This window comes from Raphanus sativus, chromosome 2 (assembly GCF_000801105.2).
Source record: "Raphanus sativus cultivar WK10039 chromosome 2, ASM80110v3, whole genome shotgun sequence".
Classification (NCBI taxonomy): domain Eukaryota; kingdom Viridiplantae; phylum Streptophyta; class Magnoliopsida; order Brassicales; family Brassicaceae; genus Raphanus; species Raphanus sativus.
In genome coordinates, this window is record NC_079512.1 from 1,268,402 (window position 1) to 1,288,769 (window position 20,368).

At 30.5% G+C, this 20,368-nt stretch overlaps 2 protein-coding genes and 1 long non-coding RNA gene across 4 annotated transcripts; 1 reads left to right on the top strand and 2 right to left on the bottom strand.

The window, feature by feature from the left end:
* Window positions 1-2,640: 2,640 nt before the first annotated feature.
* On the bottom strand, window positions 2,641-5,662 carry LOC108823718 (lysM domain-containing GPI-anchored protein 3). Its single transcript, XM_056994118.1, is given in 6 exon segments — window positions 2,641-3,215; window positions 3,285-3,478; window positions 3,555-3,657; window positions 3,660-3,671; window positions 4,360-4,615; window positions 5,147-5,662. Coding segments are annotated over 6 exon segments (1,278 nt in total). The 5' UTR covers window positions 5,555-5,662; the 3' UTR covers window positions 2,641-2,910.
* Window positions 5,663-6,606: 944 nt separating this feature from the next.
* Window positions 6,607-7,678, top strand: LOC108841512 (uncharacterized). The gene is made up of 3 exons (XR_008938621.1): window positions 6,607-7,071; window positions 7,156-7,213; window positions 7,309-7,678. It is a non-coding gene; the product is annotated as an uncharacterized LOC108841512 (long non-coding RNA).
* A 1,533-nt stretch (window positions 7,679-9,211) lies between these two features.
* LOC130499751 (indole glucosinolate O-methyltransferase 1-like) lies at window positions 9,212-13,589 on the bottom strand. Of its 2 annotated transcripts, none has more exons than XM_056994120.1 (4): window positions 13,000-13,589; window positions 12,578-12,888; window positions 12,424-12,488; window positions 9,212-9,739 (listed from the first exon to the last, which is right to left on the bottom strand). In XM_056994120.1, exons 1-4 carry the CDS (start codon window positions 13,458-13,460, stop codon window positions 9,440-9,442), a joined length of 1,137 nt encoding a protein of 378 aa, XP_056850100.1. In that variant the 5' UTR covers window positions 13,461-13,589; the 3' UTR covers window positions 9,212-9,439. The 2 variants fall into 2 exon arrangements, with proteins under 2 accessions (XP_056850100.1, XP_056850103.1); XM_056994123.1 differs by having other exon boundaries at window positions 13,133-13,271.
* Window positions 13,590-20,368: the final 6,779 nt, after the last annotated feature.

Below are 20,368 nucleotides of genomic sequence, written 5' to 3' on the forward strand. Positions count from 1 at the left end.
CATCAGTTTAATGTGAAGATCGAGATATCTAATTATTTTCTCATGTGACACCAAAAAAAAGATAATAAGCGAAGATGTGAAAGAACATGCAGGAAAACTCACCAGATATTTTTATTGCTCAATCCTGCAAAAAATTACTTTTTAAAACACAAATTGTTTTTATTATATTCCTATATATTTTATTAATCATAAGATATTTAACAAATGTCAAAATTTTATAAGGAAATTAATATCAAATAATCTTTTACAATTATCTTTTTTTGGATTTTGGAAAAAGGAAATTAGTATTAAATAAGTTATTTTACAAACTTCTCTTCTTTAAGATTTGTAAAAAGGAAATTTTCTAAATATTTTTAAAATTAAATTTTACAATTAAATATTTTTTAAAAGTAAATTTTACTATTAAATTAACGAAAATTATTTCTTTAATTTCTTTTAATTTTATTAGTATATATTTTTTAATCATGAGATATTCTAACACAACTTCAAAATATTAAGAGAAAAATTACTATCAAATAATATTTCTAAAATAATATTATTAAGTAATTTTTAAATTTTCTTTTTACTCTTAAATAATTTCAAAATTCGTTTTTGTTTTTATTTTCTTAGTATATATTGTTTTATTCATGATATATTCTAAAACATGTCGCATTATTTAAAAAGGAAATTACTATTAAATAATATTTTGTTTAAGATTTTTAAAATGGAAATTTACTATATAACTAATTTCACCAAAAATTGTTTTTATTATCTTATATATATATTTAAATTATGAAGTAGTTTAACACATATCACAATTTTAAATGTATAATTGTCATGTGTCACAATCATGTTAATTAACAACTTTGAAGAACCAATTTTTCTATTAAGTAATTTTAGAATATTATTAAGTATTTTTAAAAAAATTCCTTTTTACTATTAAATCAATTTTAAAACTACTTTATTTCAAAATTAGTTTTTTTGTTATCTTAGTATATATTTTATATCATTATGAATTTTAACCTCTTTAAAAATATTAAAAGGAAAATTACTATCAAATAATTATTTGCAACTTTGTTTTGTTTAGGATTTTAAAATGGAAAATTACTATTAGATATACTTACAATTACTTTTTTAACAAAATTTGTTTTGTTATTATCTTAATATACATTTTTAATTATAATATAGATTAACACATGTCGCAATCTTAAAAATTTTAATGACATGTGTCGCGATCATGTTAATTAGTAACTTTGAAGAACCAAGCTTTATATAATAAGATATATTCGATATTTAGCTGACTATCGATAAAAAATATTGACTGGTGTTATGTAATATTAATATTTTTAATTGTGTCGTTTTTAGTTTTCTTACACAATATAAACAATATAGAGAGTTCACAGTTCTATATATTTCAATTAACTATAGCTAATACTATTTTGAAAAATTATAAAAAGTGAAGTATTTATTAAAAAATATAAATATCAATGTACTATTTAAAACACCATTATTATTAAAATAGAATATCAATAAAAATTATGTAATAAAACAGATTATTGTTATTAAAATGTCACCATATATACTGAAAATCCAAGAACTAACATGAGAAAAATATTTCCAATCTTTTTAAGTATTCGTGAATTAAAACATCAAATAAAACCCGTGCAACGCACGGGTAGTTCTATATAAACAATGGATGATGAATATCCTTTCAGAGAAGTAAACTATTAGAAGCATCAAAGTCTATATTTTCACTAGATTGAATATCAGTTATCTCCCTAATTGTTATGTTTCTATTTTTGATTTGAACTTATAATCGGTACTCCCTTGATGTATTTGATATTTTCTTGTTGTTTCTCTTAAAATTGCTTTGTTTACGTTTTTTTGGTGTTGCTACTTACACATTGGCTAGTTAGTTTTTTTTTTTTTTTGAACAAAATTGGCTAGTTAGTTAAATGTGATTAATAATCTTTTTCATCTTAGAGAAAATTGATGGTGTGAATACTTATAAAGTGATAATTTGAAAAGTAGTACTTGAATAATTACTTGCAAATAAATAACTTTTAGGTGTAGAAATTACATATCTTATTCATGATTGGACATACTATAACCGAGAAATTTAAACCAAACCAATCTAATGCATTTTTAGTTTTTTACTAAACCAAATGATTTTAAGAAGCATATTCACGTTTTTTTTTTTTAACGCTGATTTATTATGATATTACAATTATTAGGAACATTACATAGACGATTCGACAACCGACAATACTACATGTCTTATGAAGATCTACGCCTAACTGCATTATCTGAGCCGTCCTATGAAGATCCACGTCTGACCGGTTTGGGTGTAGAAGCCTTTAGACCTTAACCATTAGGCTAAGTTGCTTTCACTTCACGTTTCTTCTTAGACACAACAAAAGGAACCAATTTTTTCTTCTAGATTTCCCTAATTCATGAAGTCATCATATACTTCGTCTTCATCATTAGGATATTTTGTTTTATTCTTACCTTCACTTAGCGTGATTTTTTTTTGAACACATCCTTCACTTAATGTGATTATTTGCTCTTTTATCATCGTTTCAAAATATATTCGGAACATCAAAAGACTCATATAATGAATTTCTTCTTGAATGGCTGTTTGCAAGAAGTTGTTTCCATCAATAGAACAAATGAACGTCTTAGACAAAAAGCATAACATCAAACCTTAAACAGCACAAAAAGCATAGGATCCAAAAACTAGTGAAACAAAACCATAAATCAAAAAGAAAAATACGAAAGCACTTAAAATTATCTACTTGCAAGACAGTTAACCGGAAACTTTTTAAACCGGGATGAACCATCATCAATACAGAGCTCATTCAATCACAACTAGTACAAACATATAAATTAACAAAGAACAAAGACTAATGGTAAATATATCATCATCTTACACTAAACCAAGATTACAAAAGAGTATGAAGCAACAGAGATCAAGAACACAACGAGTGAGTGATAGCTAGACAGGCAAGAAGCTATGGAGATACTCCCAGCTGGACCATTAGCTGGATCGCCTGGAATAGAACTGCTTGAAGCAACCGTAGCCCCTCTTGGTGCAGCTGCAGCTACAGAGGGTCCTCCACTAACAACACCATCAGACTCCGGTGCTGGGGAAGGTGTAGGCGAAGGTGAAGGTGCATACATCAGCTCCTTTGGAACAGTATCAGGTGGAGCTATAAGAGGCGCTAATTGTGGAGGTCCTGCAAAGACGACAAGATTTTTCATTAAGTGGGTTCATTTTTGTAACCATGATGAGTCAGTGTACTAACCAGGACATCGAGGTTGGAGAGACCTGGACAACGTGGTCAAGATAGTGCCATTGGCGAAACCGTTGTAAGTACAAGAAGTGAGTTTACAACCGGCGCTACTCTCCTGGGAAGTGATGTTCCCTAGCATGAACTTGCTGTTTCTACATTGCATGCTAGAGCAAGAGACTGACAAAGAAGCTGGCTCACAGTACATACTGCAAAACATCAGAGCTTAGTTTTAGCTAAAACTCTGACCTTAAAACAAAAGGAACTCAATCGGTATTAGAGTACCTGCGGCTTCCGAGTGCACAGCTGCATTGTACACAGTGGTCTGCGGTGAGAGCGTAGCTTCCGTTTGGGATGATCAGTCCGTAATCCGTTGCGTATTTGGGGAGTTTGAACCACAAGCTGTGAGGATTTTAATACACAACAACAAAATATTAATCAACACTCTTAAGTAGTTTACATATCACTGAACTGCAAACTTCTATATAAAGATTGACACTTTAATACAAGACAGCACAACATTCAACACATTAAGTAAATCCTTATGTCTGAATGCAAACTCCTGTAGGAAAAATTTATACTTTCCACCTCTTATGCCACTGAAGTCGTGACTTCAGAGCGTTTTAATCACAGCATTTTAGTACAAAACAAGAAAACATTCAACAGTCGAAGTAGTTACTTATATGTCTCAATGCAAACTCCTGCATAAAGATTGAGATTTTACACATCATATGCCACTGAAGATGACTTAGAGAGAAAGAGTGTGTGTGGATCTTATCTAGCAATGGGGACAGCGAGGATACAAAACAACAAAACATTTCAACACTCTTTTAAGTAGAACCACAAGCTGTGATACTTTAAGACAAAACAAGAAAACATTCAACACTCTATCTAACTAGTTAGTTATGTCTGAACTCCTATAGAAATATAAGACTTTATACCTCTCATGCCACCAAAGATAACGTTCTAATCAAACAAAGGGAGAGTGATAGACACTTTATTACAAAACAACACTGTTAAACTAGTTTACTACTTATGTCTGAATGCAAACTCCTACAAAAAAAGATTTGAGACTTTAACGCCTCTTTACCTAGCAATGGGACAGCGAGGATATCACCAGGATTGATATCAGGAGCCCCCATGGCATTCACATTCGTCAAATCCGCAACGGTAGTCGAGAACCTCCTCGCAATCCCACCCATAGTATCCACTCCTCTCACAACATAAGACAGATAAACCGCCGGGAGAGACTCATCCGTCCCATTGAAGCAAGCACACGGCAAAGGAATCACAAGACTAGTACCAACATCAGGAGCATTAGAAGACTTAATCTCAGGATTCGCCACCTAAAAAAAAGACAGGATCAACCACATATTATTTTTCCATATAAATCAGACACAGTCACATATATATTTATTAATCTTCCTATAAACAAATTAGAATTTAAGCAAAATGATACAACCATGATTGATAATTTTGACTAAAAAAAACATTTTCATATGAGATGACTTATTGTCTGATCAAAACTTGGTCTAGTTGTCCAAAAAAACATTTTCATATGAGATGATTTCTTGTCTGATCAAAACTTGGTCTAGTTGTCCAAAAAAAAAACATTTTCATATGAGATGACTCAAAATTATCAATAATCTGGTGGTTATGTCGATTTTGCTTAAATTCTAATATGTTTGTAACCCAATTTAGGAAGATTAATAATATATATATATATATATATAATATATATATATAGGATAAAAAAAAAACATTTTCATATGAGATGATTTCTTATCTGATAAAAACTTGGTCTAGTTGTTACTTATTATAGTGTTCAAAAAAAAAAAAAAGTTGTTACTTATTACAGAAAAAAAAAGACTAGCCACCTGAATCTGCTCGGGGGAGACGAGACCGCCGTAAACAGAGCCGGCGATAGAGTCGAGCGTGTCGGAGGTGCGGGTCTTGTAACGAGTGGAGGTGGATTTGCGTATGCCGTCGACGCAGGAGCAGGTGATTGGGATTTTGAGGAAGAGGTGGGAAGGGAGGACGTGGTTCTCGACTTCCGGGGAGGAGGTGGAGATGGAGTTGGAGAGGAGGATGGAGACTGGGTCGGCTTGGAAGAGGGAGGCGAGTTCCGTGACTTTGAGGTCGGTGTAGAGTGTGTAGCCGAGGAAGGAGTTGCACGTGGAGCTCGTGGAGCAGGGCTCGATTGTTGATTTTGATGTGGTGAATGTTGCTAAGGTTGAAGATAGGATTAGGAAGAGGAGTCGGTTCTTCATGATTTGATTCGCCATTGGTTTAAACTTTCTACTTCCTCTTTGAGAGAGTGTGTGTAAAGGTTTAAGCTTTTTTTTTTGAAATAGCTGAGAGAAGTGAGAGAGAGAGTGAGAGAGTGGAGCAGACAAAAGACAACGGCAGCTTTGTGATTTTGCAGGTGACATTTTTTTTGCTATGACGGATTTGCCCCTCTTTGTGTGTCTCGGTTTGACCCCACCGGTTTAATAAGTGTGTACAACAGTCAACAAGGATAAATTCAGCGATGTCTCAAATTATATATGACCATGTTCAAAAAATATAAACGTTATATTTAGCTAAGCAATGTAATACAATAATTTTAAAAGTGTAAAATCCTAAATTATATTTTTTTGTTTCTTTTATAGTTATAAACTTAAATTTAGTAAGTAATATATTTAAATTTTAAAATTTTACAACAAAATTAAGTTTACTCCATTTCTGTATTATCTTAAAATAAAATGAATAAAAAATATATATTAGTTATTATATTTTTGAAATAATATTAGTTCTACTCTATTCTATTATGGAGTAAACCGATAAGATTATAGGAGATTTGACTCTGGAACTTTATTTTGAGGTGAAATAAAGTTAGTTGGAAATGCTCTCACATCGTTGAATATTTTCTTAATCAACTTTTTAACAACTTCTTAATCAACTTTTCATGTGAAAAAAATTCTATTTCATACAACTCTGCGGCATTATTCAATCATTTTAATAGTTTGTAGAAGAAGATTTAAAACTTTATGGATAGATAATTTGAATTGTGTATGTAAACCCTTCACCGGTTATGACTATCAGTTAATGAATTAAGGATAATCTGGTAAATTAAATTCTCAACTGAGGCCCACTTAATAAAGCCCACTTGCCTCTCTTTTTTTGGCATAAGCCCACTTGCCTCTTTTATTTCACGAGCCAGAGGTAAAAAGCTAAAGAAATTATCACACTGTTTAACTTTAAACTTTAAAGTAGTAGTAAGAGAGGTGTTTCAAAAAAAACAAAATAGTAGTAAGAGAGAACCTACTGAAGAGGTAAATTTTCTTTGTAGGATGTTAATCGGATCATTGATTGGAAGAACTGGACATTCATTGAGAAACCATCCACCACTGGGAGTCTGGGAGTCCTGGTACCAACCAATGAAATCCGACTCTCATACACACCGGCTCAAGGAATTTGATCTAAATGAACTGCCGGCTCTTTCACATCCTGACGTGTGCATCATCGATGATGAGGAGCCTGAACAATGCGCTAGCCAGTCAGGTGGTATAGCAGCAGCATCTCCGGTAGTCTTAATATCATATCAGGAGGCAGCAGACAAAGCACAAGTGGTGGTGAGCTAAAAACTTTTTTCCTTTGGTATCTGTTTTTTTTTGTTTCTTGGAAGCATTCATGACACAAGGGTCATTTCCTGCACTCTTTATTAGGATTGTGAAGCTCACGAAGCTGTTAACTTGTCTAATCGTGTTGGTGGTGCAACAGACATTTCTCATGAGCTGCAAAGCATATCATCTCAAGAAAGGTAGGATTTTTTTTCGTTGTCTGTTCTCACTAGCAAAACACATGTTTGATCTCCAGTTTTAATGTATGCAATAATGATTTTCAGTGGCCAGCCTCGTAATAGCTTATGGGTCGATAAGTACCAGCCAAGAAGTGCCTCGGAGGTTAGAAATTTTGAAAATACCGCCTTCATACTGAAATATGCATGTCTACATCTCCTGAGATAACATGCATAGTTTCTTACCTTGAGTTCTTGCAGGTATGTGGTAATACTGAATCTGTAAAACTAATGAATGAATGGCTGGGGCAATGGCATGAGAGAGGCTTTCAGCCAAGCAAATATTTTTTGAATAGAGTGATGAGGAGAAATCGCAAGATGCTGATTACAACTGTTCTAAAAGTGATTCTAACTCGGAAAACATTGGTGCTGAAGACCGCCTGAAAAACGTTCTGTTGATCGTTGGTCCAGTTGGGGTGTGTGATAAGTTATTCTGCCACGAACTTTCAGTTTTTGTTTTCAATCTACATTGCTTTCTGCGTTTCATGCGTGGGACTCTTATGTTAGTGATTTTGATTTGCAGAGTGGGAAATCTGCAGCTGTTCATGCATGTGAATAATTCTATGAGAGTTTAATTCTATATATGGATGTGAATAATTGTAATCGTTTTTGGTGTATGCTTTTTTCAAATAAAAAATTACTATTTGAATAGGAAAGTTTATTATTTATAAAGAACATTTAAACTAATTATTTTAAACTTTTTTTTGTTTAGGATTTGAAAAAAAGAAAGCTACTGTTAAATACTCTTTAAAAAAAAATATTTTGCTTATGATTTTTAAATTATGATATGATTTTACATTTTTTTGTTTATGATTTGAAAAAGGAAATATATAGTTAAAAAGTCTTTAAATTTTTTCTTTTGTTTAAAATGTTTCAAAAAGATAGTTAATATCAAATGATTATATTTTTTTATTATTTTAGAAAGGAAAACTTAGTATTAGATACACCATTTCTTATTTAGTATTTTGTTACATAAAGCTTGACAATTAAATGTGGCATGTATTAAATATATTAATAATTAATAAAATAAATATAATAAGATAATAAAAATAATTATTTAATACTAACTTTCCTTTTTCTAAAATATTAAACAAGATAATTGTAAAAAGTTACTCATAGTTATGTTATCTTATCGTTTGCAATACAGGTTTCAACAACCTGAACGAGCTGAATCAATTCTTAAAGTCAACCACATTGGACATGTTCTACACGCATTTGTCAATGGGAAGTTCATAGGTATGCTTTGTATCTCAGACTCCAACTCAGGGGTAAAGGTTACTGTAATAGCAATCATCATTGCCATTTTATTGAAATGCTTCTATATTTGAGTTCGTTTTAGGTTCTAAGCACGGAGCTTTCAAAGCGCGCAGAGATTTTTGCTGGAGAAAAATATGTCACTGATTAATGGCACAAATAACATCGCATTACTTACATAATGGTAATATGATTACCGGTGAGTCCCAGTCTTTTCTTAAGAACTTTGCTCCAAACAGAGTACTTCTCAGGAGTATCTTTAGCAAGTATCAAAAGAACATCTTGAGTTCATTATTTTCTGAAGTCGTTTCTCTTGGGAACACAGAATTCAGGAGCACATCTAGAGAGGAGAGTTGGTGGATCGCGGAGTGTAAAGATCTGGAATGGTAAACAATCACTGGACTTCAACAAATATGCCTGGGGATATCAGGTGGCCGCAGTCTGGGTGAAAACGTCCTCTTAGCCGCTGAGTTGATCAGACATTATGAGTCTCCGAGCTGCGGCAAGAAGCAGCATGCTTAAGCTCGATATCTTTGGCTGGCTTTCTTTGTGTTTTCATATATGATGAGGAAAAACTGAATTCGTATCTAGTGACTTTTGTCTATTAATTTAACTATTATGAATGCGTGACTTTTTGTCTATTAGTTATTATGAATGCTTAATTTGCTACGATCATGCTAGCTTATATAAAACAAACGTCAGAGTTCGACCAATTAATTACATTAGTTCAATAGTCACAAGAATCATCACTGTATTTCCAGCCATCGATAGGCAGCATTGGATGCTTCGAAATGAAAAACAAACTTGCCCTTGGTGTGTGACTAACAAACAGAGAGCTGCGCAGAGTGAAAAGAAGTCCAAGCCAATATTGGCAAGTTCATTATTACAAACACACTTTCAAACCAATCAGAGTCGTTACACTCCGTAAATACTTAGCATACACCAGAAACTGAAAATAAAATACTGAGCAAGCCAACACCATAAAACTATATATTACATGCAATAAAATCATTAAAGTAAGCACATATCCGCATCATTTATTCAGTTCGCCCGTCACTTGTTTTCGTAGATTCCAAATCTATTTGTGAAATTCGATAACAGAATATGAATGGACACCACAAACAACTTCACATCGACGAAAACCTGAACCAAATGCTAAATTCTCCAACTGTGAAAATGATCTTTCTTTAGCACCATCGTATAGTGCTAGCACCAGCATGTCCATACCAAACATATAGTTAGAGGAAAAGTCACCACTCTTTGGTTCTTCTGGTGTAATCAAATCTACAATGATCATTTTTCCATTTTTGGGTAGACTCTTCCAACAATTTTTAAGAAGCTTTAAACAATGTTCGTCCGTCCAATCATGTAGTATCCACTATCAACAAATTAACCACATTATTTTAGAAATAATGGACTTCAACAAAACCCCCAAAATATCAAATTTAATGTTCGTTCATGTATATCTTCTTATATATAATAAAGTTGGCTTTTTTTTCTCCTCGGGGTTTAAATGCCATGTGGCACACTCTTTTTAATAATTTTTTTTAATTTATATTTAATAGGTTTTAATGTTAATTATGAAAGACACATTGGATTTTTAAAATTTTCCTCATAAGAACCCAAGCATTTATAACAGTGTTTTGAATCCGAACCAGAGCTACTGTTGAATCGGTAAATTCTCCGACCCAATATAAATCGGATTTAAGTTTTGTGAAAAAGCTAAAATTTAAAACCAAAATAAAACCTCCAAAAACTCACAGAAACCTAAAACCCGATACCGGTTGCACCACTGGTTGAACCAATATATAATTTTTTTTTAGTTTTAGTTATATTTTAAATTCTGTTTTATATTCTTAATGTTAATTATGAAAGACACATTGGATTTTTAAAATTTTCCTCATAAGAACCCAAGCATTTATAACAGTGTTTTGAATCTGAACCAGAGCTACTGTTGAATCGGTAAATTCTCCGACCCAATAAAAATCGGATTTAAGTTTTGTGAAAAAGCTAAAATTTAAAACCCAAAATAAAACCTCCAAAAACTCACAGAAACCTAAAACCCGATACCGGTTGCACCACTCGTTGAACCAATATATAATTTTTTTTTTAGTTTTAGTTATATTTTAAATTCTGTTTTATATTCTAAATTTCCAATTATCTTTATAATAAAGTTGAGTTTTTTTCCTCCCTAGGAGAAAACCCAATGTCATTTGAAACACTTTTTAATAATTAAAATATTTTCTTAAATTATATTTAATAGGTTTTAATGTTAATTATGAAAGACATTGGGTTTTTAAACTTTTCCTCATAAAAGCCCAAGCGTTTATAACAGTGTTTTGAACCCGAACCGGAACCACTATTGAACCGGTAAACTCCACGATCCAATATAAATCTTGTTTGAGTTTTGTGAAAAAAACCCAAAATTTAAAATCCCAATTTAAAACCTCAAAAACTCACTAAAACCCAAAATTCAATACCGGTTACACCACTGGTTGAATCAATAGATAATTTTTATTTTTTTAGTTTTTAGTTATGTTTTAAATTATGTTTTATATTATAAATTTCCAATTATAAAGTTAGATTTTTTTCCAGTTTTATTACCGTCTTCCTATTTTTCTACACTACAATTTACGTTTACAAGGAAGGTGAGTAAGCGTGATCGTGCTCGACCCGCACATCCGTAAAACAAACTCAAAGACGATCAAACTTATTATTCCTCTACATTACAATTTACGTTTGCAAGAAAATGAGTAAGTTATTTTTTATTTAACTTAGTTTATAACAAGTCATTACATTTTTAATTTACAGATCAAAAAGAATAAGATCATATGATCATGTCGATTACAAAACATGTTTTGAATTGTTGAAGAACAAGAACATGGCGAGCTGTTGGTAAGTTTTAAAATTTAAAGAAAATAAAAATTAGTTGATGTGATTTAGTGTTAATTTATTTTTGTTATTGACAATTTACTAATATGATGTTTTAATTTTGGTTTATTTTGCATTGGAAGTTTAATTTATTATTCACATTCGACATAAATATTTGTGAATTGTATGTCTTGATTTTTTTAGATGTCATAACTCTTATATTACAAACTTTTTAAATAGTCTAGACTATTTCTTAATATTTTGTATGTCAAATGAAGTTAAAAATATAGAAACCAAGGTTAAGTATTTTCTAAATGTTTTAAGCATAAAATAGATAAATATCCAAACTATTATTTTATGTTTAGAAAACATTTCAAAATATTAACTATTATATAAAATTTTCATAGCTAATATATTATTATATAATAAAATTAATTCATTGTTAACATGCGGTTCATCAACGGTTGGTCCAATAACTCATTGATCCGGTCAATTCAGCGACCTGGTCAATCGTCAGATTCAGTGTCTAGGTTGGGTTTCAAAATCACGGTTTATAGGTTTTCTTTATATTTGATTTGACTATAGAGAATAGAGCCTCTATGATTCTCCATAGTCAACGATCTGTATCACTTTCATAAATTCGACCCACATGATCCGTATGACCAAAAATCTTAAACCCGCATCCATCCCGCCAAAACCGTCTTACTCGCGGGTAATAATAATTATATTAAAAACTAACTATTTTAATTATATATTAATATTTTAATTATATATTAATATTTTAATTATATATTAATTATTTTAATTATATATTAATTATTAAAAATAATATTAAAATAATACGGATCGGCGGGTACCCGCGACTCATATTTGGCTGACCCGCACCCGCCCCGCTTAAACTAATCTTAACCCACACCCGCACTCGCAGTTCGAAAATTTTAAACCGATCGACCCGCACCCGCTCCACGGCGGGTCAGACGAGGCAGAGCCTCCGGGATTTGAATTAAATTCTCAGCTCCACTAACCACTATCAAAAAGATCAGAAAATATCATTTTTATACATATTTCATTTCATATTTTTAGAATATTTTATTTACTAAGATCATATATAAATTATAAATTTATGTAAAAATACAACATATGAACCCGGCGCGTAGCGCCGGAATACCACTAGTATATATGTATACTTGCCTTCATAAAAATTGCATCTCCTTTGGGAACTTCTATAAACATGTCTCCAGAGACATGCTCCACTCCTATAATTAGCAAAATTAAACAAAAATACATAAAAAGTTTTGAGAGGCTCATCATATAACCCTATCAAAAATATTAAGTCGTTCTGTACCTGGATAAGATGGAGCATTGGTTAAAACCTGAGGTAAGTCAAAATTAATACCCTTGATATGAGGATACTTGGAAGTGACTAGACCTAATGTAGTTCCACTTGATCCTCCAACATCTACCAAAGTGTTAACATCTTCAAATCCTTTGTAAACTTCTAGAACCTTCTTCAAAAACATGGTGGAATGTTCTGTCATGGTACGATCAAACACTTCAGCAAATTGTCCACCCGACTTCATGTATTCAAAAATTGGCATGCCGTGGGCAGAGCTGAATGCACCTCTTCCTTCTAGTATCATATCTTTAAGATTTGTCCTGTGAAAAAAAAAACCATTTATAATTGATTTGTATAGAATATTCGTTGTTTCGGTTTAATTAGGTTATTAACTGGTCTAATACTCATTTACAGAACAAAGAAGTGCGTACCAAGTCTTGAAAATCACCTCACTCTGGAGCAACATAAACAGAGAAACAAAAGAACCAGAACCGTCACTATCTTTCAAAAAATACTTGCAAACCGGTTCGGTTGCATATACCCTCTCCATACCGTTTTCTTTACCTTCAACCATACGGCACTTCAAAATAGAGTGGCTGACGAGTAACCGCAGCATCCGGTCAAGCAACACTGGCGCCTCCGGGTTGGTGGGTTTTGTTGGGAGACCACGGGATATCTCATACGGTGAGAGCCACGCGCCTTCGCCTGCTGCAGCGACTGTGTCGATGACACCAAGCTCCAAGGCGGCTTTGAGAACCATAGGGAAAGCCACGGTGTTGACAATACACTCCGCTTGCAAGCTCACCATTTTCTCATCGACTTTTTGCTCTTCTTTGGTTAAAACCGGTTTAGGGTAAGTGTGTAAGGAGGGCTCTTGAAGATGGTTTGACATTATTTTTTGGTGGTTATAAGATTGATAGAAGAGTTTGTTTGAGAATGTGGTTGTAATTAACGTTCATGCTTACTGCCATTTTATAGGGGAACAAACAAAGGCCAAAGCCAATTCGAGTTTTGATTGGATGACCAACTGGCTCCACCCGACTCTATACGAGGTATGGCCAATATATCAACGCATAATCTTAAAGGAACCATGGAGTGGAGTGTGGGCCATCACCAAAGACGAGAAGGGAATAGTAGCTAGTTCCTAAAACTAGGGGGAAATAAAAAAATCTTAAATGTTTAAAAATCATGAAAACTATTTTTTTTATAAAAAATAATAATAATAGTTTTCTAAAATATTATAAAACAATCAAAAGTTAATTATCTCCGGACGTGAGATCATACGGTGAGATTGTACGACGACGAACCTCATTCTCTTTCTGCGATACCACAAGATCAGAAGTATTTTCACCCATCGTGTTTTTGGAGTCGTCAAAGAGGTAAGAGATTCTTTGTAGCGGAAACGTAAGATTTCAAGATCGTTTCGAGTATGAAAATCCTTTTTGTAGTTAGATTCTCATAGTTCTGATACCATGTTAAGAATTCTCGATGTAGTGAATAGGTTTCTTGTTTATTAATGATATCGCTGCCTCTGTTATATACAAACTACAACAATATTAAGCGTAACCTAATTACAATAGTTTCTCGATATGGGCTAGGACCCAATAATTTTATTTATTTTTTGTTGGAGATTCTCGAGACGATAACATCTATACATAGTTGCATACTCATTTGGCTTTTGTTGTTTTTAGAACACTACATATATACTCATTTGTTTAAGAATGAAATGACAAGCTTTGATGTTAATGGAACCATAGAGTGGAGTGTCGACCATCACCAAAAAGGAGAAGGGAATTAAGAGAAAATTAAAATCTTAAAATTCTATAAATTTTGAGAACTAATCCATTTTTTGTTACAGAAAAGAAATCCATTTTTATTTTTATTTTTAATTACTTTTAAAGTTACGTAATTTATATACATTATAGAATTCAACCAAAGATGATCTCCAAATTCCAACCGGAGGGCTAATAATGGAGAATAGAATTGAATGACTATATATATTTAGTCCCATTTGAAACTTTTAATATTTTCTAATCATTTAAAGAAACGAAAAAATGATGACGACACACAAGACTGTATGTAAAATGGGTGGTGAATCGTGATCATACAATAGTTTTCTAATTATTCACGTACTAGCTGGTCCACGATAAACACGTGAATCACGATACCACTTTAAGCTATAAAGGAACTTGAATGACTGAAAGTTTGAAACACGTACTTCATTGATTTTAGAAGATGTGGTGTGAACTTTATAATTATAGAGTGTTGTCAGTTGACAGCCGTCAGTACGCATCTCAGCAGTGTCATACAAAATCTTGTGGGATTAGTTGTCTTTTAGTAAAGTGGAAATAAGCTGAAAAAATAGTTTTCTACAAAGTAAAAACATAAGAAAAGGATGTAAAATATATCAACACATAATCTTAAAGGAACCATGGAGTGGAGTGTGGGCCATCGCCAAAGACGAGAAGGGAATAGTAGCTTGTTCCTAAAAATAGGGGGAAATAAAAAAATCTTAAATGTTTAAAAATCTTGAAAACTACTTTTTGACAAAAAAATAATAATAATAGTTTTCTAAAATATTATAAAACAATCAAAAGTTAAATCATGTTTTAAAATTTGGGAAAATTGTGTGTTTTGGACAAAAAACAACAATTATGTCATATTAGTCTAATTTCTCTTTTGTACCATTTTTTCTTCAAATACCTTTTACTATTTTTTAAAATAAATCAAATAAATAGTTTTACAAACTATTTTTTTTTAAAAAAATAGTAAATACTGATGAAATATCTATATCAACTTATTGATATATTTTTTTCAGTTCAAAAAATGTTTGAATCATAATTTCATATTTTGTTCTAAAAGTAGAATTGATATTCTACATAGTAGAAAATGTAATATATTTTTCTCATTGAATTCACTATGTTTAGAATACGTATTTAACGTAAATAATAGTAATCTAAAAATATTTGGAAAACACATTCTACGCTTAACCTATAATTTTAAAATCTGTAAAAATCGAAATCTACACATTACTATAAATCTAAAACCTGTAGAAATCAGAATCTACATCTCTATAATATTATTTGAAAAGTCAGTTTCCTTTGTGTCGCACTCACGTTAATTCTCATGATTGTTGATTATACTGATACCCTTAATGAATTAAAATATTATATTTAAATACTATTATTGAATTTTTATTTAGTTTTTTTTTATAGAAATTTTCAATAACATATACAATAAAAAGGAGACATTTATAAAATTTAAGAAACAACTTTAAAAACGAAAATTTATGTATATATATCATATGATTTCATTAAAAATGAAAGTTCACAAAATAGTGATATTCCATTTAAAAAATATTTTAAGTAACATAAAATATACTTCGAGGTAATAAAATATTTATTTATATCTAAATTTTTTAGATGATAAATATAGATTTGTATATAATGTGATTTCATAATTTTAAACAATAAAAAAATATTTTTCAAAGTAATAGAAATATTTTTTATATATCTAACTATTTTCTTAGATGATTACATATAATAATTAAGTAACACAAGCTGATATATGTTTGATTGACTAAGAATAGTTTATAATTAATTAGTATTATTGAAATGTTTTATTTATTTTCACATATTTATTTGACTATAATATATTTTAATTACAGCAAAATTTTTTTTAAAAAAATATTTTATTTATATAATATGATTTCTAATACAATCATACAATTTTTGTAAACTGGTTATTTTTAGTAGATATTAAAAAATAAAAAAATAAAAATAACAATAAACATTTTTCATATGTGTTCTTGAGCTTTCATAAATGTATCAGATACTTATGTATGTTATTGCTCTTTGTTTCATTTTCTAATTTTTTTTAAAAATGAAAAACAAATATTATGAAATACATGCACATTTAAGATAATTAAAATTAATTTGATTTTACTTAATTATAATAAAAATAATTATAGTTCAATTTGAATTTGAAAATATATGCAAATCATATATTTAACTACAGTAAGAACATATAATTTTATAATAATAATTTAATTTTGATAAATGTAGATTACATGATGACTCAAAACATATTTACAGATGAAAATAAAATATTAATGAACTGTTACAATTTAGTTATTTTGTAAATTTATATATGCATGATACTGTAGAGTATTATCATTATATTAATTTATGTAATTTTTAATCATACACTTTAGTTTTTTTATTTCATTCTAAGCACAATATATTTTAAGTTATTCATAATCTTCCTCAAATGTATTTATATATCTAGGACACCAACCAACGTAAATGAAAATAAGAAAATTAATTATAATTTTAATATATTAAAATAAAAAGTAAAACAACAAAACTGACTAGATATAACATATCTAAATCATATGTCTAATTAAACTAATATAATTTTATTAACATAAATTATGCATACACATTATAAACTAATTTTAAATTAAAAATAGATAAAATTAATTATTAAAATTTTATATCCGTGCATGAGCACGGAAAAATCACCTAGTATTACTATAAATCTAAAACTAATAGAATCGATTTCTAACATGTTTACTGTATTCTACCTATTTTAGAATACATGTTCTACGAATAAGGATAATATTAGAAGAAAATATTTGAGAATATTTTGTTTTCTTATTTATTAATAAAAATTGAATTTTAAAAAAAAGCAAATTTTTTTTTAAAAAAAATCTTTAGTAAAAACAACTTAAAAAAATCTTAAAAAAAGAAATTAGTTTTTTGGGCTAAAAAGTTAATTGATTTTTTTTACTTTTTAGTAAAAAAAAATATTTTAATATTCAAAATTAGTTTTTAATTATAATTTCGAATTTTTAATTGAAATTTAAGAGTAGTATTGCCATTTAGAAAAAAATTAGCCTAATAAAACATAAATGAGAGAGATTAGACTAAGAGAACATGGTTGTTGCTTTTTTGGACCAAAAAAAACATTTTTCCCTTAAATTTTTAGAAGTTTAACAATAGGAATGAGTTTATATTAGGACAAAACATGAGACAGGATAGGAGAGAGATGAGAAGCGAGATTAGAGGAAGATTGAGGTTGGTGGCGGGAAAGATTTAGAGAAGTTCATCTATGAAATTTGACTTGTTTCAGTTGTGTCCCCACCATATATAATATTCAAATTTTTAGTATCTATCTTGAAAAATTGCATCTTTTAGTATAAACCATGGAGACCTGAGGCTATTATGAAGAGTCTTAACAGAAAAAAAGAAATTTAGCTAAACACATCTTAAAACTGTTTATTTTATTTAGTTTTTGGTATATAACACAAGACTCTGATATATACATATATGTATGATATTCATAGGCTACAAAGATTCTCATATATTCAAGTGCTTTTCAATAGTTACAGCACGCGGTCCTTCACGATTTAGACGTGAAAGGGTAAAATGAAATCAAACCAAAAAGAAACTTGTTGGGTAGTAAAATTTCAAAATTTGAAATGATCAATAACTACTTTAACTTCCGTCTTGTCTGCAAAAGATTCCAACTTTGTTCTACAGAGGCATGGTGATGACATTTGTCACATAAAGGTCAAACCAAACGTCAAACGACCACCATGGAATCAAACTTATTAGAATTGTGGGAAAGAGCACAAGTTTGTATTGCTTACCACGTCTAGTAGCTACATATACACTCATCTATGACGTCTGCAAGACTCTTAAGGTAATGAAAGTAGATTAACAGATTCTTATCATCATGAAAGATGACTTTATAATTGAGAAGAAAGCAACAAATCAGTAGAAACTTGAAAGCCGAGTATAATGGTCTTTCTTTTCGTTTTAGTTGGCCCGATGTATTCGCCTATTTTAGATTAATGGGCTTTCTTTTTTGTTCCTGATGGGCTTTTAACACATGGCTCAATTCATCTCACATCGAAACGGTGCCGTGCGTATCCTCTGCCTTTCAGTCTTTGTCCCTCGACGCTCTGTCGCCGGCAGGTTTCATTATCCTCCTGTGAACAAAACCATTGTTCTTGAAGACAAATTGAGAGGCCCACTTAGTAAAAGCCCACTTGCCTCTTTTACTTCACGAGAGTGAGAGGGAGAAAAATGCCTATTCCAACCCGAACAATTTCGATCGTGCCAAATACGACCCGAACAAATGGTCAGTGCCAAATACGATCTAAACTTAATTAAAATTCAAAAAAACTACCCGAACTTCTTAAAACGTGCCTAAATCTACATTGACTCTAACAGAAGTTAGTCAACTGTTAACAAGATAAAACAATGCCGTTTTGATATACAAGAAAAAATGCCTATTTCGATCCAAACAATTTCGGTGGTGCCAAATACGACCCGAACACTTGGTCGGTGCCAAACACGACCTGGACTCAATTATAATAAGAAAAGAATTACCTGAATTTTTTAAAATGTGTCTAAATCTACATTGACTCTAACAGAAATTAGTCAATTGTTAATAAAATAAAACGACGTCGTTTTGATATATATATATATATATATAATATATGTTTATTACAGGACTCAAGTCCGTGTCGTGATACCCTTTTAAAATGGTACATTAACGACTAGACTAAAATAACTTTTTGAAATATTTTTAGACATTTGAAATTATATAAACTAATATTTTTTTTCATCTTATCCAATTTAAAACTTTGGTGATTGCTTATATATATTTTAGTTATTGTGTAATATGTCTAATATTTTGAACAAGATATCTTAGTGAAAGAAAGGTAAAAGGTTCATGTATAATATATATATCAAAACAACGTCGTTTTATTTTGTTAACATTTGACTAATTTATGTTAGAGTCAATATAGATTTATGCATATTTTAAAAAGTTCAGGTAATTTTTTTAATTATAATTGAGTTCATGTCGTATCTGGCAATGACCATGTGTTCGGATCGTATTTGGCACCATCAAAATTGTTTGGGTCGAAATAGGCACGTCGTTTTATTTTGTTAACGGTTGACTAACTTCTGTTAGAGTCAATATAGATTTAGGCACATTTTAAGAAGTTCGGGTAGATTTTTTGAATTTTAATTAAGTTCAAGTCGTATTTGACACTGATCATTTATTCGGGTTGTATTTGGCACGATAGAAATTATTCGGGTGGAAATAGGCATTTTTCCCGAGTGAGAGGTATAATGCGGAGCTAAAGAAATTAGAGTATTTGCACTCTACACACAAGCAAAATCCTATAATTAGGTAAATACACTTTTCAGAGTTACTTCGATTTTGTCGACAATTCTGTGACCAAATTACCCCTATCTCTTATCTAATCATAACCTACTAGGGTGAGATCCGCGCCCTCCGCGGGGTGAGATAAGCATTTTTTAAAAAACTTAGAGTTTGAAATTTTATTTTCCAACATTATGTATTTTATAAAATTAAAAGAATACATTGTAGAAATATTAAATTCTAATAAATGTAATATAAACAGGCAGTACATAAGATATTGAATTTATTTTTTGGAAATATAAAATGTTATTTTCCTGTTCTGAATATATTATAGGGAATTATCTAGAATTTAGAAATACATAATTTTAGAAAATGGAATATAATCTATATACATGATAATATGCCAGAGGGCTTTGATTGTAATTTTGTATACAATTTAACCCCATACTTTATTGTGTTGGGTATATTCCTTTTTTTTTTTTTTTTTTTTGTCAACTGTGTTGGGTATATTCCTAATTTCCCATTTCTTTATGGATTTTAAGCTAATTGACTCCAGAAATTATCACACTATTATATGTTTAGAAACTTTTAAGTCTAGCTGCAGAGAGAGAGAGAGAG

What these genes read in the sequence shown, in the direction of transcription:
- LOC130499751 (XM_056994120.1), bottom strand. Translation starts at nt 13,460, where the DNA reads ATGTCAAACCATCTTCAAGAGCCCTCCTTACACACTTACCCTAAACCG. An exon ending in GAGGTGATTTTCAAGACTTG is followed by an intron (nt 12,889 to 12,999) that starts GTACGCACTTCT and finishes TTTTTTTCACAG; the next exon opens with GACAAATCTTAAAGATATGA. An exon ending in GAGATGCAATTTTTATGAAG is followed by an intron (nt 9,740 to 12,423) that starts GCAAGTATACAT and finishes ATTTGTTGATAG; the next exon opens with TGGATACTACATGATTGGAC.